Source organism: Cnephaeus nilssonii, assembly GCF_951640355.1.
Source record: "Cnephaeus nilssonii genome assembly, chromosome: X".
NCBI lineage: Eukaryota > Metazoa > Chordata > Mammalia > Chiroptera > Vespertilionidae > Cnephaeus > Cnephaeus nilssonii.
The window spans coordinates 63,870,315-63,897,488 of record NC_137071.1 but is presented as its reverse complement, the minus strand read 5'-3'; the positions used below and the strand labels follow the sequence as shown (position 1 = coordinate 63,897,488).

General features: G+C 38.0%; 1 protein-coding gene across 3 annotated transcripts in view; it reads right to left on the bottom strand.

Annotated features, from left to right (window-relative positions):
• DIAPH2 (diaphanous related formin 2) overlaps positions 1 to 27,174 on the bottom strand; it is a 981,952-nt gene that overhangs the window by 544,018 nt on the left and 410,760 nt on the right. For all 3 annotated transcript variants that reach the window (XM_079765114.1, XM_079765112.1, XM_079765113.1), the window contains one exon: positions 26,574 to 26,668. In XM_079765114.1, the coding sequence (XP_079621240.1) occupies positions 26,574 to 26,668 (95 nt within the window). The remainder of the gene's footprint in view (positions 1 to 26,573; positions 26,669 to 27,174) is intronic.

The following is a 27,174-nucleotide window of genomic DNA, read 5'->3' as shown; positions in this document are numbered from 1 at the left end:
AACCTCTAGTTTAAAATACCACCAAATCATATATATATACACACACACACACACACACACACATATATACACACACACACACATACACACATATACATATAAACTATCTAATAAAAGAGTAATATGCAGATTGACCATCACTCCAACACACAATATGGCTTCCCCCATGTGTTCAAAGATCCTGCCCCCATGTGGACACAAGATAGCCACCACAAGATGGCCAGCAGGGGAGGGCAGTTGGGAGGCACCCGGCCTGCAAGGGAGGGCAGTTGGAGACGATCAACCCTGCTGGGGAGGGCAGTTAGGGGTGACCGGGCCAGCAGAGGAGGGAAGTTGGGGGCAAACAGGCTGGCAGGGGAGCAGTTAGGCATCAATCAGGCTGGCAGCGGAGTGGTTAGGGAGTGATCAGGCTGGCAGGCAGAGCGGTTAGGGGCAATCAGGAAGGCAGGCAGGCGAGCAATTGGGAGCCAGCAGTCCTGGATTGTGAGAGGGATGTCCGACTGCCCGTTTAGGCCCGATCCCAGTAGGTGACATCAGTGCAAAATCACCAGTAGGTGACATCCCAGTAGGATCGGGCCTAAATGGGCAGTCGGACATCCCTCGAGGGGTCCCAGATTGGAGAGGGTACAGGCTGGGCTGAGGGACACCCCCCCCCTCCATGCACGAATTTCGTGCACCAGGCCTCTAGTATATATATAAAAGCCTAAGCAACCTGTCAAGCAGTCAACTGGTAGCTATGATGCGCACTGACCATCAGGGGACAGACACAACGCAGGAAATTCCCCCTGGTGGTCAGTATGCTCCCACAGCAGGAGTGCCACTCAGCTGACTGACAGGTACCAGACTCAGGGCTCCCGGCTGGCCGCTACAGCCCAGAGACTGCAGCAAGCCTACCAAGTGGTGGCAGAGACAGGCACAGTGGAGCCAGGATGAGCAGGAGCAGCAGGTAGGAACAGCAGGCAGTGTTGGACTGCCAGTTTCAGCCAATCCATGCACCAGGCCTCTAGTATGATATAATATTTATCAAATAGAACACTATATCATGCATCTGACTGGTTCTGAAAGAACTTAAAAAATGACTAAAACAGCTCAGCCGGTATGGCTCAGTGGTTGAGCGTCGACCTATGAACCAGGAAGTCACAATTCAATTCCCAGTCAGGGCACACGCCTGGATTGTGGGCTCAATCCCCAATGGGGGACATGCAGGAGGCAGCCGATTGATGATGTTTCTCTCTCATCAATGTTTCTATCTCTATCGCTCTCACTTCCCCCCTCTAAAAATCAATAAAAACATATATTTTTTTAAAAATTATCTCCCTTCCTACTTCAAAAATGCTTTGTAAAAAATAACTAGAACAGAATACTTATGTACAGATCAAAATGTCAGTATCATATGCAAAGATCTATTTTCAAAAACTATTCCAAAAAGCTATGAGCAACATAGTACATATGAACAGATAAAGAGCAGAGAGAATCATCACGATGGTATAGAAAGTAGGGAATATTTCAAGGAGTATTTCAGGGTGGTATAGAAAGTAGTGAACTTTGTGTTTAGAAGGAAATTAACACCTAAGGGATGGAAGGACATGTGCAAAGGCCTGGAGAAAAGCAAAGGCAAGTCAGGTACAGATTATTCAAAACTTGCAGAAATTCACCAAACCTTTGAGATTAACTAGAGCTCCCCTACAGTATATAAAATTGATTTTTAGACAGAGTGAAAGGGAGAGGGAGAGAGAGAAACATCAATGTGAGAATGAAACATTGATCAGCTGCCTCCTGTACACCCACTACAGAGGACCAAGCCTGCAATACAGGCATATGCCCTGGCTAGGAATCGAATCTGGGACCCTTCAGTATGCATGCCGATGCTCTATCCACTGAGCCAAACCAGCTAGAGCCACACCGGCCAGGGATATACCCACCACTTTTATATGCAAGACATTTAAGACTAAGACAAGTGACTTCCCAAAACTGCACAATCTGAAATCCAAACACAATGCTGACAGTATTGTAAGAAGAAGAAAAAAATACACTGAAGAGTAGAAACTCCAAAGAGATGATGTAGCAATTACTCACAGCTCTCATGAAGAAAAGCAGATACCTTATTTGCTTTTCCTGAGAAGCAGCTAATCTTTCAACTCTGTTCGGCTATAAGCATTAAAGAGAAATTATAAAATGAAAGCCAAAATATTTTCTCTTGTTTTTCTCACAAAGCTCTGAGACTTGATTTCATTAAAAGGGTCTATCATTCTCCATCCTTCATAGTAGATAAAACAAATGATGGTCTTACTACTATTTGAACTACACTTTCATTTTACTAAAGTGCTACTTAATAATGCAAAAATGGAATCCAATGGCCCTTGTATTGCATTAAGTAAAATTAAGTCTATTTCTTGGCACCTAATTATATATTTCACAACACAAACAATAATGAATGTCAAGGAAGACATTTATAATGTCTTCTAATACTGGAAAAAGATATTTTAAAAGGATAATTTAATTTCTACTATGATTTCTAATGATAGACATTTCACGCACTGTTTAATTAGGAAACACTCTGTGACCACTTTTTTATTCCTGTCCAACACGGAACTCCAGAACCTACTCACTATCTGCATACTACATCAGAGAAAACAGAGGTCAAACAATAGGGGTAAAAAAGGAAATCAATGAACTGGGCTTCATATGGACTGAGTTGTGATCCCACATTGGCTGTGTGACAGAATCCTCTTTAAGCCAGTTTCTCTTTCCATGAAATAAGGAAAATGAATAAGATAATTTATACATTTTATTTCAGCCTTATCTTTTGATGGTCTCTAATTCTATGATCAAGATACAAAGACAAAATTAAACTTGAGTACAGAGAGTAATTTGGAAGAGAATGGTCATACCTTAGCAAATACATCATAGAGAGGACAGGTTCCCATGAATGGAAGACAAAGAAAAAGATCTTTTAAGTATTCCACCAGGAATCATATCTGCTCTCATCATATGCTTTCTTTCATTTTTTTTATTATTATTATTGATTTCAGAGAGGAAGGGAGAGGAAGAGAGAGATTGAAACATCAATGAGAGAAAATCATTGATCGGATGCCACCAGCACGCCCCCTACTGGGGATCAAGCCCACAACCCGGGCATGTGCCCCTGGCCAAAATCAAACCTGGAACCCTTCAGTCCTCAGGCCAATGCTCTATACCCAGAGCCAAACCAGCTAGGGCTTCTTTCTACCATTTCTAAGAGGTTATCCTGCTTGCAATCTTTCATGTAAAGCCAGACCTCTGCAGTTTACACCCTTCTCACAAGTGTCCCCATTCCTGCCTGTCATACAGCAAACCCATCTTCCTATTTCTGGCCAACCATAAACACTACTGAAGCCACACTTTAGCACTGTCAGATAAGTTTATTAGCCCCTAAATATTAATTATCTTTTGTGAGTTTTTATTAGAACAAATACCCAATGTAGATATTATATCATAACTAATTAGTCAGAATGGATCACTCCATTTCTGATTAACTCTTTAATATGACAAGTTCGTCTACCACCAAGCCTTTAGAGAAAGTCACGTTCTTAATTCTCAGTACTTTGATTTGTACAAAATACTGTTTACTAATACTCAAACTAAAATATCAATTTAATTCATAATAGATGTTAATAATTTTATAAATCCATGATTTCACATATTCTAAATGATGTAAATATAAAATATATGACTAATATTAACCAGCATACTATAATAAAACAATCCTAAACAAATAAAATGCAAATATAGAAATGTCAGGTATCTACCTGAAGCATTTTCTGATCATTTGTTCTAAGAACCTCAAATTATGATGGGGGGAAAGGAGACCTATGTAATACTTTCAGCAATAAAGAATTTAAACCCTCTCCCCAAGAAAGAATCTCAAATTATGATAGCCTTATTTCATGCTTAGCAATAGTGCAAACATTGAAAACTAAATTTTACAATACTAAAAAGAAGACATGAGTAACATGACAAATTCAATAACACATTAAAAATCGTGGAAAACAATTGGTGGGTAACGTTTTGTTTCACTTATTCAAGTGGAATATTAAAAACATTCAAAACACTACTAGTAAAAATATTAAAAGGTTTTAGTAACATTGGAGAGTCCTCATTGTCACCTATCAAAGTCCCCCAAAGTCACCTCCACTGACTACTTTTGTGGTAATTCAAGTATATTTGTCCACTTGGAAGATGATACATTTCCCTTTGCAGCATGCAAATGAACAGATATACAAAATAAGGGGTGCAGTATAAAGTACCACAGAGGTAGAAGAGAGGTTTCTGAATTATCCTCTCAAAAACAGTAGACCATTCCTATACTGTTCTACTATTCCTTTGTCCCTACTTCATATCTCTATTTCTGGGATTCCAGACAGTGTAGAGAAAGGAAGAATCCCCAAGAGAATTGTTGCCCTGCAGATAACGCTTTCCATTAACATAGAAAACTGAGTGCTGACTATTCAACTAAAAGTTTCAAAGAAAATATCAGAAAAATACCAAGCCTAACTGAACGGATCTCACTCATTCCCAAAGACATTTGTTTTGTGCCTACCGCATGACCAACACCTTGCTAGAGGTTCACATGGTTAGTAAATGACAATGTTGGGATTCAGACCCAGCTTTCTGAACCCAAACTGAAAGTTCTCACTATATTACTTGACTTACCTAAATTATATATCACAAATAATAAACATAAGGTTCTTAAAATGATATCAAGTAAATTGATCAACATTATTAAATTGTTTATATAAAGAAAACCACCTAGTATATGATTAAGGAAAAAATCAACTCACACTACTGACTGCCTGTATTCCTAATTGAAAAATAATTATGGTCTATATTTTCAAAAATGCTTGATGAGGGGTATGTGCAATTTAAACTTAACTACTTTATGTTTCTGGGAAAGAGATTTTTGTAAACACATGGAATTGTTTTGTCTTGTTTTTGCCTATATTATATTAATCAAATGTCCAAAACCTCTGTCCCGAAGTTTCTAACAGAAAATAAAAGCAAATGCTTGGAAGCTTATTTGATTCTGAAACTTTACTACTTATATTTCAGAAATAAAAGTAATTCTGAAGCCAGTGGTAATCAACCAGGGACACTTTTGCCTGCGAGGGGACATTTGTCACTGTTTGAAGGCATTTTGGGTTGTCACAACTGGTTATGAGAGGCTGCTACTGGCATCTAGTGGGTAGAGGCCAAGGATACTGCTAAACGCCCTACGAAGAACAGGACAGCACTCCACAAAAAAAAGAATTACTGGTTCCAAAATGTCAATCGTACCAAAGATGAGGAATCCTTCCTTAAGCATGTGCTTTCAGTACCTGTCAAATACTTTAAATTTTATATATTGTGTAATATTTAAGACTTACAAAACTATATACATAAGACAATGACTCTATGTGCTTACTACTAAGCTTAATAAATAAAAAGTATCAAACTCTCTTGTGCATTCCTTCCTGATTGCTTCTCTAAAATATGTTTTAAAGAAATTAGGTAAGATATCTATCATGTGCCCAGCAAGTGTGGTTCAGTGGTTGAGTGTCGACCCATGCACCAAGAGGTCACCAATTTGATTCCCAGTCAGGACACATGCCAGGGTTGCAGGTTCGATCTCCAGGAGGCGGCATGCAGGAGGCAGCCAATCAATGATTCTCTCTCATCATTGATGTTTCCTTCTATCTCCCCATCTCCCTTCCTCTCTCTCTAAAATCAATAAAAACATATTTTTTTAAAAATCCATCATGTTATATCTATATTACACTGTGTTAAAATATGCCATAGCATGTTAACTATAGTATCTTATGTTAAATTATACTATAAGTATCATATGACTTTAATAGATTTGACACTAGGCACATTTCTACTTGACACAGGAGATCTAGAATTACCAGGTGTACTGGTTAATAATGCAGATTTTGTAATCAAGAAAAACACGAAAATTTCAAGAAAAACATCAAAATTGCTCTATTCAAAGTAATGTCCATCGCTAGCTACACATTTCCCCCATCTTTCAGGTAATTTGTGGATACCGTCCCAATATAATGTTTCTGGTTTTGAGGCAAACCATTCAGAGACCCAATTTTCCACTTCTTCCTACGTTTTGAAGTGCTTCTCAGAAAGTGCGTGTGTTACCAATCAGAACAAGTAGTAATCTGAAGGAGCAAGGTCTGGTGAATACGGCGGGTGGGTTAATACTTCCCAGGCAAGATCTTTTAACGTGTCTTCAACTGGTTTTGAAGTGTGTAATGGTGCAGTATCATAAAGCAAAATTACTTTGCCGTGTCTTCTGGCCCATTCTTGTCATTTCACGATCAAAGCATGGTTCAAATTGATTATTTGTTGTCAGTAGCGATCAATATTAACGGTTTCACCTGGTTTTAGAGGCTCATAATACACCACACCTTCCTGATCCCACCAAACACAGAGCATTGTCTTCTTTCCAAAGCGATTTGGCCTTGCAATTGATGTTGATGGTTGACCTGGATCAACCCATGATTTTGTACATTTGGGATTCTCAAAATAAATCCACTTTTCATCGCCAGTCACAATTTGATGCCAAAAAGACTTTCTTTTGTGCTGTTGAAGCAACATTTTACTGATGACTTTTTGGTTTTCCATTTGTCTTTCATTCAGTTGATGTGGCACCCATTTTCCTTCCTTTAAAATCTTTCCCATTGCTTGTAAATGATTGGAAATTGTTTGCTAAGCAATGTTGAATAGTTCTGCAAGCTGTTTTTGAGTCTGACACGCATCTTCATCCAATAATGCTTGTAATTGTTGGTCTTCAAACTTTTTTGGTTGACCTGGACGTTCATTGTCTTTCACATCAAAATCATCACTTTTAAAGCATTTAAACCAGTGTTCACAAGTATCTTGAGATGGAGCATGTTCACCATAAGCTTCCTGAAGTATACAATAACTTTCAGCAGCACTTTTCTTCAAAATAAAGTAATGAATTAAAACTTCCTGCAAATGCTCTTTTTTTTTGGCACAGAATTCAACATTTTTAAGCATAAAAATATCTGATGTTAACACCTTCAGAAAATTTGACATATGAAGTTTTGAAGCTTGCTGTCAATATCACAAAATAGCAAACATATCAAATCGCATATATATCAACATATGTGTAACTCCATCTATTGAAAAAAATCCACATTATTAACCAGTATGCCTGGTATAATAGAACTTTGCAAAAACCATATGGTAAGTAAATACTTATTCCTTGTATATAGAAAGGAATGCTTTGATTACGTTACTCCCTGACTACATATCAGAGAGCAAGTGGTTTTATAAATATAATCAATTACAAAGAACTTATAATTTACACGACTAGCCAATGATCTTTAGACTCAAATCAGGTTTATATAATAGAAAAAAAGAGTCGGAAGATAGTAGAAAAAGATGATGTAGTTGTTCTCCATCTCAGTTTGTTTCATCAAGGGATTTGGAGCCTAGACATTTTGCCCTCTATTTCTCTTGGGCTCAGGGACTTCTGCATCTTGTCCAGAGGTAGCAACACAACTACAAGTAAGAGTTTGAGTCTATCCTTGCTTATCATTTCCTAGTTCAGGGTTCTGGAAGTCTATGTGAGGAAAATGAGGGCACTTTCAAAGTTATATAATTACAAAGGAATTCTGGTTTACCCAAAACATCACCTCTCTTCAATAGACCCAATAAATGTATACAGTATGAAAGAACTAGAATTTTAATGAAGTACTACTATGGCATAAAGTCTATAAGACAGTATAAAATACGATCTTCTGAGGCCACATCTTGCTCAACTATTAATAAGATTTATGTTTTGTTCAAAGTGCAAGTTGGGTAATTTTTTTGAATTTTAAAAATGTTTTTAATAATCCCATTAGTACAAGAAAAATTTATTGTTCAAAGCTACCTTTCCTTTCCTTGTTAAGCGTGTGTTATTATGCATAGACAACACCATAAGCAGTGATGGTGACAAATAAAATAGTACTAATCAAAAAAAAAAAACAGAGGGTATGAAATAAGCAGTCATCACATTTGCTTGGATGGAATAGGTCTGATTTGAATAACAGACTGAACGTAGCAAACAAGAGTGAAAGAAAACTTCAGTGAAGAAAAGTCACAGAAACATAAAATCACTCAACCAGTTAGAAGCAAAAGATGAAAAAGAACAGCAGCTCATGGATAAAAGTACTTTTAGACAGCAATACGCTTGCCACAAAATAACTATTTATTCCATTATGATGAGAAATGGGCAAGAAATGTTTTATGATTGCTGCTGTCATTGCTAATGTTTCATGTTCCCTAGAGAATTATGAAAATGAGCATGGTGAATACGAGTTGTTATTTAAGAGAAAAATGTTTCCAAATTCTACAATACTAATGCCATTATCTCCTTAATTGATATACTTGTATTCTTCTAGTGAGTGAACACATGCAGACTCACAGCTTGCATAATATACAGATGGTCGATAGCCGCGTAAATAGATCAATGATTACAAAGATGGATAGAGGAGACAAAAACGAGCTCTACTATTACACATGCATGAACTTCCTGACTATAAGAATAATTATACTCTAGAACTGGTTAATTGAGGGAAGTTGAAGAATCTTTTTTCCCTGCAGAATCGATAGATACCCATCTATCTTTGATGACTTAGGAGTAGCCTTGTCTGGAATCAAGGGAATGGATTCAATGACCTTTGCTTCATTCTAATCATTTTGTCAGAACCCAGTAATAAGTTATAGAGATCATATAAATCTATTTTGAGATGTAAAATAACAATTTGAAAAACATAATGTTGTGGCTACTGGCTAAGCACACACATTGGGTTCAGTGCTAGATACTTGAAAGTGTTTCAGAAAAGTAATAGCATCACTGTAAGTGGAAATTAACAGGGTGGCGGAGCGCAAGCTGGACAATTCCCAGGCAGGTATTGCAGAAACACATCTATGGAGCTATTTCTGTAGTTTCCAGCTATGAGGGAAACACACTAGAGCTGTATTTCACCAAGGGGTTATTATTAAGAAAGATTAGTGTACTTTATTTTAAAATTATTTAAAATGAGAGAAAGGAAGAAAGGAAAGTTAAGAAATTATTTTTAAAAAAAAGAAGGAAGGAGGGATGAGAGAGAGGGAGGGAAGGAGAGAAAGAGAAAGGAAAGGTCAGAAAAACTGAAGAAGATTGAGGGGGAGTAGAAAATAGGGCACTAGACAGTTGCATGTCTAGTAGATGCATCTGTCCCTTAAAAATTAGGGAGACAGCCCTGGCAGTATTGCTCTGTTGGTTGGTGGTCCCATGCACCCGGAAGGTGCCAGTTCGATTACTGGTCAAGGCACATGCCCAGGTTGCTGGCTCGATTTCCAGTAGGGGGTATGCAGGAGGCAGCCAATCAATGTTTCTCATCTATGTTTCTCTCTCTCTCAATAAAAATCAATTAAAAAAAACACATTTAAAAAATCAATTAAAAACATATTTTTTAAAAAAGGGAGACAGATACCAAAAACAATAAATAGAATGTTTGCTTAAGGAATACAGGTGTCTGGCATGTTGCATGGTTTCTTTTTAAAAAGAACTACATGAAAATAACAACTATTTAAATTAACTCACTGAAATTCAGAATATCAAAAGTAGCATTTCCCCTGATCTCATTCTCTCATTCATCCCTCCTTAAAACTCTGTGCTGGCTTTTGTGACATACCCTGTTCCTGGCACCCTCCCTGAAGTTGGCTCCCTTTATTCTGATTTATCTGCCACCATCCATCCCCTCAACCTGTGTGGTCTCCAGAGATGTAGTCCACCTTCCACCTGTCACTTTTTTCACAATCAACCTCAAGCATTTCTTTGGTCTTTATACTCCAACAATAACTTATTTGTAAATGACTCCAAATATCCTTATTTTCAGTCCTACTCTCTATTCTCACTTCCAATACATACCCTAAGATACTGTATCCATAAAATATTTCTCCTCTGCCCAGGAAGGATTTTCTCTCCCACCTGATTTGCCTCTTTTTGTTAATAGTACAACCATTCAATCTATTACCAAGATTTTTTGATGAGTCATTTTTTTTAAGTTCTCATCTGGCCACCTTCACTTGTTTTCTCTATCCCCAAATATATTTCAATGCTTCATTGTAATTATACTTGAAATTACAATTATCTCCCTATCTCTAATCTCTTTTCACCAAGCCACCTGGCATACTACAGCTATACACTGAGTGGCCAGATTATTATGATCTCTGAACGCATAATAATCTGGCCACTCCGTGTAGTAATCTTCCTAAACGCACACTTGTCCATGTTCAAACTCAGCCACTTGGTGTCCAAGTTGTCCATTGGGGATCAACAATTATGATGCTTATAGGGTCTAGGAATGATTCAGAGCGGGTAAAATGCACTGGGGGATGGCAGAGCCTGTGGCAAACGGGACAGTATATGACATTTAAATTCCACCATTTAAGCACTACAAAGGACAAATAAAATATATTATAGGTAATTAATTTGTGATTTCTATGCCTCTACAATATGACCCCAATCAATTTTTATATGCTTTCTCATTAGTGCCACTCTACATGACTTCTAAGCTATACAAGAATATGAATATTTTCTTTTCCATGCCCCTGCGTTTGCCCATCAGTCCCTGTTCCTACTCATCTCTAACTGAATCTTAATAGTGCTTCAAAGTCCAGCTCAAGTTCTACTTGTTCCAGGAAGACAACCTAACCACAGTCTACCCTAGCCTTTATATTTTAGAGCAGTATTTGGTTCACAGCAAAATTGAGCAGCAAGTACAAATAGTTCCCATATATCTTCTGCCCCTATGCATGTATAGCATCTATCAATATCCCCAACTAGAGTGGTACATTGGTTAACAATTAATGAACCTACACTGACATGTAAATATTGCCCAATGACCATAGTTTACATTAGGGTTCACTCTTCTTGTTGTAGACTCTATGAACACGTATCCACCATTCTAGTATCATACAGAATAGTTTCACTACCCTAAAAATTCTCTCTGCTCTGCCTATTCATCCCTCCCTCCCCACTAACTACTGGCAAGCACTGATCCTTTCAAATGAATCTTCTAAGTCATTTAACTGGGAAACTTTTCTTTTTAAAAAATGTTCTCCTTTCATTCATATATTACAATATATAACATTGTGTGAGTTTAAGATATACCGGATTTTCCAGTGTATATTATAAGACGACTTTTTAACCCAGGAAAATCTTCTATACGCCCAGTCGTCTTATACGCTGGAAAATATGGTACACTGAGTGGCCAGATTATTATGATCTCTGAATGCATAATAATCTGGCCACTCAGTGTATATCCTATATAATAAAAGGCTAATAGGCAAATTGTCCCCTCAACCAGGAGTTCGACCAGCAGGCAGGCCAGCCAACCACCCATGTCCCCTCCCCCTGGCCAGGCTGGCTGGACCCCACCCATGCACGAATTCATGCACTGGGCCTCATACACACACACACACACACACACACACACACACACACACACACACACTGAGTGACCAGATTATTATGTGTTCAGAGATCATAATAATCTGGCCACTCAGTGTATAATGTGATGACTTAATAAATTTATATATTGCAAAATGATTACCACTATAATGTTAGTTTACACATTCATCACCTCACACAGTCATATAATTTTTTTCTTTATTCTAGTGAGGACTTTTAAGATTTATTCTTAGAATATTTCAAATATGCAATGCTGCACTATTAACTCCAGTCACCATGTTGTATGTTACATCCCAGAACTTATTCATCTTATAGCTGAACCACTTTCATCTATTCTCCCCTTTCCCCCACCCTTCGCAGACCATCAATCTACTTTCTGTTCTTATAAGTTCATTTGTATTTTTAATTCCATATATAAATTAGATCATACATTGTCTTTCTCTGACATTTTTCACTTAAAATGATGCCTTCAGGGTCCATCCATGTTATCACAAATGACAGGGTTTCCTTCTTTTATATGGCTCCATTTTGCATTGTGTATGTGTGTATATACCACAAGTTCTTTATCCATTTGTTGTTACCATGTCTTGGCTGTTGTAAGAAAATGCTGCAATGAATATTAGCATGCAGATAATTCTTTGATATAGTGATTTTATTTCCTTCAGAAATATATCTAGAAGTGGGATTCCAGGATCATATGGTAGTTCTACTTAAATTATTTTAGAAATCGCCATATTGTTTTCCATAGTAGCTGTACCAATTTACATTCCCACCAATTATACAAGGATTACTTTTCTCCAGATCCTTGTCACCACTTATCTCGTCTTTTTTATAATAGCAATTCTAATAGATATAAGATGGTATCTCATTGTAGTTTTGATTTGCATTTCTCTGATGAGTGATATCGAGCATCTTTTCATGTATCTGTTGGCCATTGGCATATCTTCTTTGGAAAAATATCTATTCAAGTTCTTTGCCCATTTTAAATCATATTATTTGGTTTTCTGCTCTTGAGTTGTATGAGTTGCTTATATATTTTGGATATTAGCCCATTATCAGATATGTAGCTTGCAAATATTCTCTTCCATACTGTAGTTTGCCTATTCACTCTGTTGGTTATAGTTATGTCCCGTGCTGTAAAAAAAGGCTTTTAGTTTAATGTAGTCCCAATAGTTTACTTTTGCTGCTTGTAATTTTGGTGTCATATTAAAAACAAACAAACAAAACATTGCTAAGACCAATGTCAAGGAGCTTTTCCCATGTTTTGTTCTAGGAATTTTAGGGTTCCTAGTCTTTTAAATCTTCAATCCATTTCAAGTTAATTTCTGTAAGTGGTGTAAGATAGGGGTCCAATTTCATTGTTTTGCATATGAATATACAGTTTCCCGACACCATTTATTGAAGAGACTATCCTTTTTCCCATTCAGTATGCTTGTCTCCTTTGTGAAATAGTAGTAGACCATACATGTGTGGATTTATTTCTGGGCTTTTGATTCTTTTCCTTTGCTCTATGCATAATACTGCTTTAATTACTAGAGATTTTTAAAATATAGTTTGATATAAAAAGTATGATGACTCCATTTTTGTTCTCTCTTGAAACTGTTTTAGCTGTTCATGGTCCTTTTTCGTTCCATCTGAATTTTAGGATTATTTTCCCTATTTCTGTAAAAAATGCCAGTGGAATTTTGATACAGTTTGCATTGAATCTATAGATGGTTTTAAGTAGTATGAACATTTTAACAAAGTAATTCTTCCAATCCATAAATATGAAATATTTTCCATTTATTTTTGTCTTCTTCAATTCCTGTCATCAATAACTTAGAGTTTACAGTGTACAGATATTTCACCTCCATAATTAAATTTATTACTAAGTATTTTATTGTTCTTTATGCTATTGTGAAACTGTTTTCCTCATTTCTTTTACAGATATTTTGTTGTTAGTGTACAGAAACACAAAATTTTTTATGTTTATTTTTGTATCCTATAACTTTAGGAATTTACTAGTTCTAACAGTTATACAATGGAATCTAGATTTTCTATATAATAAATCATGTCATCTGCAGAGAAAATTGTATTTTTTCCTTTCCAACTCAGACGCCTTTTCTTTCTTTTCCTTTCCTGAATACTCTGGGTAGGACTTCTACTACTAGTTTGAATAGGATGGTAACAGTGGCCACCATTTATCGCTCCTCATCTTAGAGGAAAAGCTTTCCACTCTTCAGCATGTGCATAATGTTAGCTGTGGGTTTATCATATGTGGCCAATGGTATGTTGAGTTATATCCTTCTATACTCAGCTTTTATCATGAATGGATGCTGTATTTTGTCACGGGCTTTTTCTGCATCTAATGAGATGATCATATGAGTTTTAGCTTTCATTCTATTAATGTATCATATATATTGACTTATGTATGTTGAACCATCAGAGATGAATGCCATTTGATCATGGTGTATGACCCTTTTAATGAACTCCTGAATTCAAGTTTCTAGTTGTTGATGGATTTTGCATATATATTCATCAGGTATAATGGCCTGCAATTTTCTTTCTTGTATTTATCTGGTGTTGGCAATGCTGATCTCATGAGTTTGGGAGTATTCCTTACTTTTCAATATTTTTGGAAGTGTGTCAGAAGGATTGGTGTTTATTCTTTTTTAAATGTTTGAGAGAATTCACCAGTGAAACCATCTGATCCTAGACATTCCTTTGTTTAAAGTTTTTTGATTATTGATTCAATCTCCAAGTCATTACTAATCTGTTCATATTTTGTATTTCCTTATGATTCAGTCTTGGTAGGTTGTATGTTAAAAGAAATTTATCCATTTCTTTTAGGTTGTCCAATAATTTTGCATATAATGTTTCATACCAGTCTCTTATGATCCTTTGTACTTCTGTGGCATCAGTTGTAGTGTCTCCTTCTTCACTTATTATTCATGTGGGTCCTCTCTCTTTTTTGTCTTGTTATTGTAGCTAAAGGCTGGTCAATTTAATCTTTTGAAAAAAACAACTATTAGTTTTGTTCATCTTTTCTATTGTTTTTCTGTTCTCTATTTCATTTATTCTTCTCTAATCTTTATTAGTCCCTTCCTCTACTAACTTTGGGTTTAGTTTTTTCTTCTTTTTCTCCTTCCTTGAGGTATAAAGTGAGGTTGCTTATTTATTTAAGATATATTTTCCCCTTGATGTGTGTATTCCTATAAACTTCTCTGTTAAAATTGCTTTTATTTCATCCCATAAGTTTGGGAATGGTGCATTTCTATTTTCATTTCTTTCATCACATTTCACTTCCTTTTTTCCCCCTCTTTGATCCATTAGTTGTTCAGAAGTGTGCTGCTTAATTTCCAAGTATATATGTATTTCCCAGCTTTTCTCTTATTACTGATGTCTAGTCCCAAACCATTGAGATCAGAAAAGATATCTGATTTCAATCTTAAACTTTTAATATGGTTTATCTTGGAGAATGGTCTATATACACTTAAGAATGTGTATTCTGCTGCTGTTGGATGGAATGTTCTGTATGCATATGTTAGCTTGTGCAAATCCACTTTTTCCTTAATTCATTCTCTATTTGGATGATCTATCCATTATTGAAAGTGGGGTATTACAGTTCCCAATTACTAATTTATTACTGTTTATTTCTCCTTTTAGTTTTATTAGTGTGTACTTTATATATTTACATTTTCAAATGTTGGATACATAAATATTTACAATTATATCTTCCTGACAAATTGATTCCTTTATCATTTTATAATCACTACCTATTTTGACCTTTTTTAATTTACTTAAAGTCTATTTTGTCTGATAAAAAAGATAGCAACCACTGATTCCTTTTGGTTACCCTCTGCTTGAAATATCTTTTTTCATCCCTTCACTCTCAACCTATGTGTGTCCATAAAGCTAAAGTGAGTCTTTTGTAGACAGTATATCATTGGATTTTGGAGTTGTTGTTTTTTAAATCAATTCAGCCAATCTATGTCTTTTGATTGGAGGAATTAATCCAGGAATTAATCAATTTACCGTATTTTCTGTGTATAAGATGTTGCCATGTGTAAGACACCCCCCACTTTTCCAACCCAAAATTAAGAAATCAATATTTTAAACTTTTTGTTGGTTTTGCTCTTAAGGCCTCCTTCTTTTTGGCATCTTAAGGCATTGTTCTTCCTGTTTTCTCCACTGTCTGATCATACAATCCATGGGAGGAGGTCCAAATTGTGTCTCTGCAGCTCTATTTCCATGCTCTTTTGCATAGTTTATTACATTCAGTTTAAATTTTGCAGAGTAAGACAATCGCTTACCGGTACTTACCTTTTTATTTTTTGACATCTTTATGGGCTCAGAACACTCCCATCCCTGTTGCATCTGTGCATTATCCACTTCCACCTCCAATTAAGGCATCAGCTGACATCAGTAACAATAAGGCTCATGATCTGAGGAAGCCTATTTGACAAGGTATGGGCAGCTATGCACCCTCATTGCTCCCTCCTTGGCGGACTTCCGTGTATAAGACGCCCCTCGATTTTCAGTATAACGATTTTAGAAATAGTCTTATACACGGGAAAATATGGTACAAATTTCCTATTGCCTTTGGTTAATTGTTTGCTGACTGTTTTGTATATTCTTTGTTTCTTGCTTCTCCTATTACTCTTATCCTTTGTGATTTGTGTACTTTTTGTGACAGTATTCTTTAACTCCTTTATCATAATTTACATGTTTTTCTTCTACAATTACCATAAGGCTTACATAAAATATATTTACAACATCCTATTTTCTAAAATATATCTTTTATTTATTTCAGAAAGGAAAGGAGAGGGAGAGATAGAAACATCAATGATGAGAGATAATCACTGATAGGCTGCCTCCTGCACAACCCCCATTGGGGGGTTGAGCCTGAAACTGTGGCATGTGCCCTGACCACAAATCAAACCATTACCTCCTGGTTCATAGGTCGATGTTCAACCACTGAGCTACACCGGTTGGGCTATAATATACTATTTTAAGTTGATAAACAACTTCAATAGTATATAAAAACATTATAATTTTACTTCCCCCACCTCATATTTTAAGTTATTTTTGGTTATTGATATTATAATTTACATGATTTTTATACTATGGCCTAATAACAGATTGTTGTAGTAATGATTAATTTTAATATTTTTTGCTTTTAAACTAGAGCTGTAAGTGAATTAAATAGCATTACAATATTAATAAATTTCAATTTGAATATATGTGTCATTACCAGTCAGTTTTACACATTCATAGGTTATGATTTTTTTCTTTATTGATTAAGGTATTACATATGTGTCCTTATGCCTCCATTGCCCCAACACCACCCCCCACTCATGCCTTCACCCCCCTTGTGTCTGTATCCATTGGTTAGGCTTATATGCATACATACAAGTTCTTTGGTTGATCTCTCCCCCTTACCCCTACCCTCCCCTACCATCCCTCTGAGATTTGATGGTCTGATCGATGCATCTCTGTCTCTGGATATGTTTTGGTTCATCAGTTTATGTTGTTCATTATATTCCACAAATGAGTGAGATCATGTGATATTTATCTTTCTCCAAATGACTTATTTAGCATAGCATAATGCTCTCCAGGTCCATCCATGCAGTTGCAAATGGTAAGAATTCCTTCTTTACAGCAGCGTAGTATTCCACTGTGTAGATGTACCAAAGTTGTTTAATCCACTCATCTGCTGATGGGCACTTAGGCTGTTTCCAAATCTTAGCTATGGTAAATTGAGCTGGTATTAACATAGGGGTGCATATATCCTTTCTGATTGGTGTTTCTAGTTTCTTGGGATATCCTATCTAATAAAAAGGTAATATGCAAATTAACTGTCACTCCATCACAAAGATGGTGGAGCCCATAGCAGCCAGGATGCTGGACGCTGGCAGCGTTGCCCCGGCAATGAGCCCCAGCACCCCGCATGCCCAGGCCCGCGGAGGGAGAAAGGGCGGGCCTCTGGCCAGAGGCCGGCCGGGGCATTCGGGACATGGGACACTGGCGTCTTTACAGGCCAGGCTGAGGGACCCCCCATGCACGAATTTTGTGCACCAGGCCTCTAGTATTCCTAGAAGTGGGATCACTGGGTCAAATGGGAGTTCCACTTGCAGTTTTTTGAGGAAACGCCATACGGTTTTCTACTGTGGCTGCACCAGTCTGCATTCCACCAGCAGTGCACGAGGGTTCCTTTTTCTCCACATTCTCGCCAGCACTTGTCATTTGTTGATTTGTTGATGATAGCCATTCTGACAGGTGTGAGATGGTACCTCATTGTTGTTTTGATATGCATCTCTCAGATGATTAGTGACTTTGAGCATGTTTTCATATGTCTCTTGACCTTCCTTAAGTCTTCTTTCAAAAAGTATCTATTTAGGTCCATTGCCCATTTTTTTATTGGGTTGTTTATCTTTCTTTTGTTAAGTTGTGTGAGTTCCGTGTAGATGTTGGAGATTAAACCCTTATTGGTGATAATATTGGCAAATATGTTCTCCCATGCAGTGGGCTTTCTTGTTGTTTTGTTGATGGTTTCTTTTGCTGTGCAGAAGCTTTTTATTTTGATGTAGTCCCATTTGTTTATTTTCTCTTTAGTTTGTATTGTGCAAGGAGCTGAATGGGTGAAGATATTGCTTCGGCATATGTCAGAGATTTTGCTGCCTGTGGATTCCTCTAATATTTTTATGGTTTCCCATCTTACATTTAAGTCCTTTATCCATTTTGAGTTTATTTTTGTGTATGGTGTAAGTTGGTGGTCTCTTCATATCAACATGAACAACACTTTATAAATTTTCTTGTACTATAGGTCTCCTGGTAATCTTTCTTTTCTTTGAGAGAAATCTTTACTTTTTCTTAATTTTTGAAGGACAGTTTTTCCATGTATAGTAGACTTGGTTGACAGTTGCTTTCTTTTTTCATTCAATGTTTTTATATATCATCTCATAATATCCTGGCCTACACTATTCTCTTGAGTGAGAAATTTGTTGATAGTCCTCTAGGCTTTCTTTACTCTTTTTCATTATTTATTTTACTGGATAATTTAAAAAGACCTATCTCTCAGTTCATTCAGATATTCTTCCACTTAATAGAGTGTGGTATTAAGTATCTCTATTGAATTCTTCAGTTCAGTCAACTTTAGGATTTCTGTTTGGCTTTTTTTTTTTATGGCTACAATATCTTTGTTGAACTCATTTTGTTCATCCATTGTTTTCCCAATTGTGTTTAGCTGTCTTTCTGTGTGTTCCTGTAGTTCATTGAACTTCTTTAAGAAGATTTATTCTGAATTCTACTTCATAAAATTCATAGATAACCATATTTTTTAGGGCCAGGTGTTAGTCTTTATTGTATTTCTTGGTTGTACCATTTTTACCTGATCCTTTGTGATTTCTGACTCCTTAAATTAGTATCTGTGCATTTAATTAAGTGGTTTCACTCTTCCAGACTTTACATGTTTGCTTCAGCAGGTAAAGATCTCTACTTGTCAACTCACCTTGGGGTACTGGATATGTCAACTGGTAGTGTCTGTGGACAGGTAGGAATTATTATCATGACAAGGCCATTGCCTATTATCTGAAGTCAGACAGGGTGGGTTCCGCATTCTAGCCTGGGCCTGCTGGCTGGGTTAAGCATTCTAACAGGGCCATTGGTTAGACTCCCAAGGCCATTGGGGGACTACTGGCTATGCTCTTTGGTCAGGCAGGGCTACTAGCTTGGTTCTACAATCACCTCTGGTCAGGTGAGGTCACAGGCTGTGTTCCCAGGCAGATAGTATCACAGGTTGGACTCTGCCATTAGGCAGGGTTATGGTCTGGGTTCTGCAATTGCTCTTGGTCAACGTGGGCCTTAGGCTGTGCTCCTTGAATGAATGGTGCTGCTGGCTGGACCATGTTCAGTTGAGGCCCTAGGCTTTTCCCTGATGTTGGGCTGGCCCTCTGACTGGACTTCACAATCAGGTAAGCCACTAACTGTGTTCCACTGTTGGGCAAGGACACTCATGAGCTCTCTGGCCGAGAGGGGCCTCCATCTGTACCCATGTAAAGTCACAGGGTATAGTCCATAGTTGGGCATAAAACTGGTTGCGCTCACTGCCTGGACAAGGCTATATATAGGCTGGACTCTGTGTCTTGGTGTTAGTGTAGGTTGAGCTCTGAGGCTGCTCAGAATCACTGTTCAGGCTTCTTGATTATGCAGGACCAGAGTGCATGCTCAACAGATGGGAAGGTTGTGGGATGGACTTCACAGCTACCTGGTTTCTTTGGACCGGCTTCTTGACCAGGTGAGATGAGAGGTATGGTAGGTATGAGTCATTTGTAAAGGACTATAAATTAGCTCCCTGTCTGGGGAGGACAGTAGAACAGGCTCCATGGCTGATACAGCCATTGACTGAGGACTTGAATCAGGTAGAACTGCCAACCGAGCTCCCTGGCTAGATGGGGTCATCAAATTAGCTCTGAGGATGGGCAGAGTTATAGGCTGGGATCTCTTCTCAAGCAGTCCTGAAAGCAGTAATGTGGTCAGCCAATATCTTAGTGTTGGTTACTCTATGCCCCATCCCCTTTTCTCCATCTATTTCTGATCCTCAATGGTCAGGCTCCACAGTTTCTGACAATGAATCTCTATGAAGTGAGACCTGAGTGGGTCTTCCAGGAAGTGTCCCATAATGTTGGTCTACTTGGATGTCCACCTAGGGTTCTCTCTTTGCACTGGAGAAGCCATAGGTCCATGAAGGCCCTCCTGGTGCAGCACTGTGCCAGACTGAGGAGAGGCAATATGGTCAGAATGTAGCTGAACCTCTAACCCCTCTAATGCAGTCCTTCCTGGTCTCTCTAGTTTAGGAGGGTGCATTCAAATCAAACCTAGGTCTGGGATTTTTACAATGGTGTCCTTTCTATGGATAGTTGTGAGGAGGAACTGAAGTTGAGAATGACTCATACCTACCATCTGGATTGGGAAACATTTCTGTTCTAATTTCTAACCTTTTTGTTTGTGCCATGAACCCTTTATACCAGTTTATGCATCCATTCTCCATAGAGAATACATATATAGAAATAAAAAAAACAATTATATTGAAATATATATCAACATATTCAAAAAATAAGTTGTGATATCATGGATGTGCTTCTTGATTAAAGCATTCAAAAACAAGTTCTAGTGGCAGCTTTAATAACTAGTGTAATTTTGATGTAGTGATGACTACAAACCATATTTCAAGACTAGTGACACGGTGCACGAAATTCGTGCATGGGGGCGGGGGTGTCCCTCAGCCTGGCCTGAACCCTCTCCAATCTGGGACCTCTCAAAGGATGTCCTACCTCCAGTTTACAGGGATTGGGCCTAAACCGGCAGTTGGACATCCCTCTCGCAATCCGGGACTGCTGGCTCCTAACCGCTCACCTGCCTGCCTGCCTGATTGCCCCTAACCACTCTGCCTGTCAGCCTGTTCGCCCCCAACTTCCCCCCGTTGTTGGCCTGCTCACACCCAAATGCCCCCCCGCTGGCCTAATCACCCCAACTGCCCCCCATGCCAGCGTGCTTGCCCCCAACTGCCCCCCTGCTGGCCTGCTCGCCCCCAACTGCCCCCCTGCTGGCCTACTCACCCCAAACTGCCCCCCCCACTGTCCTGATCACCCCCAACTGACCCCCACTGACAGCCTGCTTGCCCACAACTGTCCCCCCTGCTGGTCTGCTCACCCCAACTGACCCCCAACATCCTGATCACCCCCAAAGGCCTCTCCACTGGCCTGATAACCCACAACTGCCATCCCATCCTGGCCTGAACACCCACAACTGCCCTCCCCTATTGGCCTCTAACCACCTATACCTCGGTCCCGCCACCATTGCTTCATCCAAAAGAATGTCCAAAAGGTCTCCTAGAAGGTCTCCCAGTCTAATTAGCATATTACTCTTTTATTAGTATAGATAGAGGCCTGGTGCATGGGTGGGGACTGGCTGGTTTGCCCTGAAGGGTGTCCCAGATCAGGGTGGGGGTTCCCTTGGGGCATGGGGTGGCCTGGGTGAGGGGCCTGTGGTGGTTTGCAGGCTGGCCACACCCCCATAGGTTGAGGGTCCCCACTGGGGGGGCGTGGCTAGCCTGGGTGAGGGGCTGAGGTCTGTTTTCTAGCTGACCACACTCCCTTCATGGTGGAGGTTCCCGCTGGGGTGCCTGGCCAGCCTTGGTGAGGGGCTGATGGCTGTTTACAGGCTGGCCAGGCCCCACAGCGGGGACCCTCACCCCATGCGGGCGTGGCCAACCTGGGTAAGGGGCTGAGGGCCGTTTTCAGGCTGGCCACGCCCCCCGGTGACCCAGGCTCCCAGCCCCTACTTTAGCGGAGGCCAGGGCAGGCTGGAAGCCTGGGTCGCCCCCAGTGACCCAGGCTCCCAGCCACTCCTTCAGCGACGGCTAGGGTGGGTGGGAAGCTTGGCTTCCTCCAATGCTGGGGGCAACCCAAGCCTCCTGCTCACTCCAGCTCCATGGTCACTCCAGCTCCATGGTCACTGCCATCTTTGTTGGGATAATTTGCATACTCAGTCCTGATTGGCTGGTGGGTGTGGTGGAGTGATGGTCAATTTGCATGTTTCTCTTTTATTAGTGTAGATATATACCACAAATTTAATGTGATATGAAAATATTTATTATTTTTATTAGTGACAAAGTTAGAGATACTGTTAATATTACTTTGGTATGTGCCCACATTGTTACTCAAATGAAATGTCAAGTATCAGTCACAAGTTAAAGAAAATAAGATGCAGTATTGTTCGCATCTAAGTTCAGGAGCCCTTGAATTTTCTCAATGAGTCTCCAAAGGGTGCTGTGAACCCCTGTTTATCAACCCCTGCTTTACGAATATCTTTGCAAGTTATTCTGCAACATTATTATACTGCCGTCTATGTTAACCATATTTTTTCCTGCATATGCTTTATGAATATGACCACAAACTCCCTACCAACATGAATTTCCACAGCATTTAAGAATCATTTGTAAGCACTAATGTTCCAAAATAGAGCATATTTTTATTTTTCCCTTAAGACTTTAATTAACTTTGTGAAACTCTTAGTTTCATTTCTTTGTCAATGTTCTATATGTAAATATGCCTACAAATATTTCATTTTTACCACTGATATCCTAAAAACACTAACTGGTCTTATATTTTTCTCTCTATAGATCACATTAAACTACACTGAAGCAGATTTTCAAAGATGAAATGACCCTAAGAATCACCTAAATTTAGTGCACATTATTTGGAACTAACTCATAACTGCATATATTAAAAGCTAATTTCAGGATACGATTACTTTTAAGTGTTTCTATGTGCCGTAAGTAGTTTAGGACATTTCAACTTCTTCCAAATTGTAAACTCAGTTTCTAATTTAGACTTAGATATTTTTAAATAGAAGAGATATTAGTAATTTTATTTATTAATAACCTTAAAACTTGAGCTTGATCTTACTAATTTTTATTTTATTTTAATAAGACATTTATCCTGCCAGACAACTAACAGAGCTTAGTTATTTGGCAGGAAAAGCCTATTGGCCCACACTAGGAGAGAGAATACTGGTGTTAATTCCAGTCCCTGGAAAGAAATGTGTCCTTAATTGTTTTTTGTTGTTTTGTTGTTATGAGGAGACAACCATGCCACATGAACAACAAACTATGTTTATGCATGAATGGAGTTGAGCACTGTAATCAACTAGAGCTTACAACAAAGTTAATCTGATGATACATATTTAATGCTGTGCATTATCGATGTGCTACATGGTAATTAGACTTAAATAGCAAGCAGATCCTATGAATGGCAAATTGATGTTACTTTTGCATCACTGAAGCAAATGTTTCTGGGATGGGATGGAGAAAGAGGCACTGATGATTCTCATCTTTTTTTTTTTTTTCCTAAGGGTGCAAGCACTCTTTTGGGTGCTGGAAAATGAAATAATTGTTTCAACCCAGGAACTTCCCACTTACCAGAAGATACTGAGACATTTGATTGGTCTGGATAAACGCAACATTTACTTCAATAACCCAGGTGAGTTACTCACCAGTTGTGCCTTGTATGTATCCAAGCAGCACAATTCCAATCATGCATACTAGTAAATTATATGTTAAATTGTTTTCTACTACAATCATAACTAAGAAAATGAGTTTTGATTGAGAAGGGGAAGAAATGAGAGAAAATTGTAGAGTATCTGGCATTGAGAAGGAAAGCAGTCTGGTGTGAAAAAAAAAAGGCCTCAACAAAAAGCAGGCATAAAATTGGTGGGGCAAAGGATGCACGGGGTAAAACATACAGATACGTGAAAAACAGTAAGAGGTAGAAGCTTAGAAAAGTGAAGGGAGATCTAGAAAAGGGGAAGAGATAGGACAGGCTCAGAGGAAGCCACATGCAGCAAACAGGAAATGCATAGAATCACAGGGTGTTACATGCACAAAAGGAGCCTGGCAGGATCTGCACATTCTGATTCTCCTTCACTCACCTTCCCAGAGTACAATATAAAATTTAGCATAATAATGTGATTTCATAAGCAGTTGTTTTGTCATGATGGATAAGATTAAGCCCACAAATTCAACAATTTAGACATAATTTACTGCCATCTCTAAATTTTAAGCAATTCATTCCTCCCAACTGGACCAGGATTATCCAATTTAAAGAGAGAAACAACTTTATATTATTTATGCTACAAAAATTCCAGGTAATATATTTCTATAGACACATGTTAAAAACTTGTTGCATAGTACAGGGACACTTATAGCAATAATCTTTCTCTCCTTACATTCCCTACACAGGTGAAAATATGACTTAAAAAAGTTTTTAATGTTGCCAGGAAATAAATACCACAGTAGCATTCAGCATATTTACATGATTTATTTACCAAGGCATATGAAGGAAAAACTACACAGTTTTAATGGGTAAAATAAATGACTACATTGATTAATTCTTCAAAATATGGTTCTATTTTACTACACTTGGGTTATACAGAAAAACTAGGAAGCTTCAATTATTGAGTAGGAGTCAGATATTTGTGTGATTTTTTTTATAATTTAAATTTAAACTGTCCAATTGAAAAAAGAGAACTAAGTCACATTTAGGCTTAATGCTGTCTTCATTCTGACTATTGCACAGAGAATCATGGGACTAAGGAGGACAGGAGAAATGCGATCAGCTCTGCATTTCCACTCATAGAACTATGGACTTGCTAATTGCACAGAGAAAAACATATTTCTAAAAACAGTTTTCTAAAAATTTTACCACAAGGGGATTTTTATTGAGAATAATATAAGTGTGTCATGATAATGAAGAGCCTATATCAACTGATTAAACCTTAGTCCTATAGAAAGTGAATATATTTAAAACATTTACATAAGGTAAACTGTAATGCAAGTCTCAACTATGAAATGAAGGGACTGTAAACAATAATATAAACAGAGCCACTTTAAAACAGAGCCAGAGAAGCCATGTCAGAGAAACTGCCTTGTACATCTTATGCCTTAAACCCTCAGGATGTTAAAACAGGGCAAAATGACCTTTGGATTGGCCTAAGCAACCTTGAAAAAGACCTGTTTGCAAAGATAACAAGAAAGCAATTCTTAAGACGACTGGACTGATGACTACTGGATTGACAAAATAACCAAAAACAACAACAACAAAAAACACTGTTGAGAATTAACACCGCTATGTTTGTTATGTTATCTGTACCAATAGAAATGCCTTCCTCTACTAATGCAATTGTTCCCCTTCCCTTTCTCATAAACACTAATTGCCTTTGTCTCCAAACCAGAACACCAGCTGAGCTTCTGCCTGAATCAGTGTTTCCAGAATAGCTATTCTTAGTGATATCATATAAATACTTGTTTGCCTCTCACTTTGAAAGGTCTTTTACTTTTAGGTTAACAGAACTTCCATATAGACACAACCTGCTCAAATGACAAACACTGATTCTCTGAGATTTAGAGACAGTTTGAGGAAGATATGGCAAAATTATTACAGCATAAACCAGGGGTCCTCAAACTTTTTAAACAGGGGGCCAGTTCACCGTCCCTCAGACCGTTGGAGGGCCGGACTATAGTTTAAAAAAAACTATGAACAAATTCCTATGCACACTGCACATATCTTATTTTGAAGTAAAAAAACAAAACGGCAAAAACACCTGCATGTGGCCCGCGCGGGCCGTAGTTTGAGGACGCCTGGAAACAATCAGTCTTCTTAAAATCAAAGCAAATGGAATGGCTCAACAACAAACAACAAAAAACTACAATGACTGCCTTTCTATAGCAAATCTCTGCAGTGTTTCTTCCTAGAAATTAAAACAGACAAGGGCAGACATACCAAGAATTCTAATAATACATTAGATTTCTAGAATAAAGCACTTTTTGGATTTAATCATCACAGTGGCCCAGTGATCTCAGATGAGGATGCACAGATAAAGCAAGCCAAAACTGTCTGCCCACAGGAGGCAGAATAATAGACTAGAAAGAGCAATGGTTTTAGAGTCATGACAGACATTGTTCTGAAGGCCAGCTCTGCTACTCTGCCCCCTACCAGCTATGTGACATGCGGCAATCTCTCTAAGCCTCAGTTTCCTTATCTGGAAAATGAGCATGTTAGTACTTATTTCATAAGATTGCTGTAGGAGTCAGTGAAATGAAATATATCAAATGCTTGGCACAATCCCCAGCACATGTTTAGTGCCGAACAAAGGATAACTTTACCATTTACACACTGATCCTGAGTAAGCTATTTAACCTGTTGGCCTCTTCTCTTTTACATCCATAAAATGATAATAATAATCTACTTTACAGTCATGATGATGACATGAATGCAATTTTCTGTACAGTGTATAATAGGGAATGATATGTCTACATATGCATAAACTTAAATTAAACACACACACACGTCCAATAAATGGAAGAAATGGAAACAGAACCTAGATCTTCCATGTTAAGTCCTCTGACTATCAACACAGCTAGATACTCCTGACTGTATAATCCAAACATAGAAGAATATTTCCTTACAACTCCATTATAGAAGACAGCAACGTAGGAATTCCTGTGAAATGAATTTTAAAAGGAAAATATGCAAGTTACCTGAATTAAGGCTTCAGTCAACAAGTCTTCATTGACCTCCAAAATAATGTTTTTTATATCTTCATATGGCATACGATATGATCCTAGGAAGATAGCTAAAATAAAAATTGAGTTTATTAAAAACAGAACAGCATAAAAATTTTAACATCCTAATAAATACCTGATCCCCATTTAATAGACTTGAAACATGAAAATTCTGTCACTAATAATAATTTACAGAGTTATGAACAAACAAAAGTACCTCCCATTCGAAGTACTACACTACTCATCTAGGTAAAATGGCCTATTATCACAGGATCTAATGTTTACAGCTAACATATTTATATACAAAATAAAATTCATATTAATAATAGTGATGACTACATGTTTATGCATTTTAGATTGAGCTGATACAAAATGACTCATGAAAAGTTAGAGATTTCATTTCAAGTGGGCCTTTTACTTCAAAGTAGAATTCAGTGTGGAGATTGTCAGATGCATCCAACACAGTATTTCTCAGGAATGACAATAAAGTAACCAAATACAAGAAAAGCATATCAATCTATTTAGAATTTCTCCCATATTGGAAAAAATTAAAGTGTCTGAACATCACTGCTCTCTG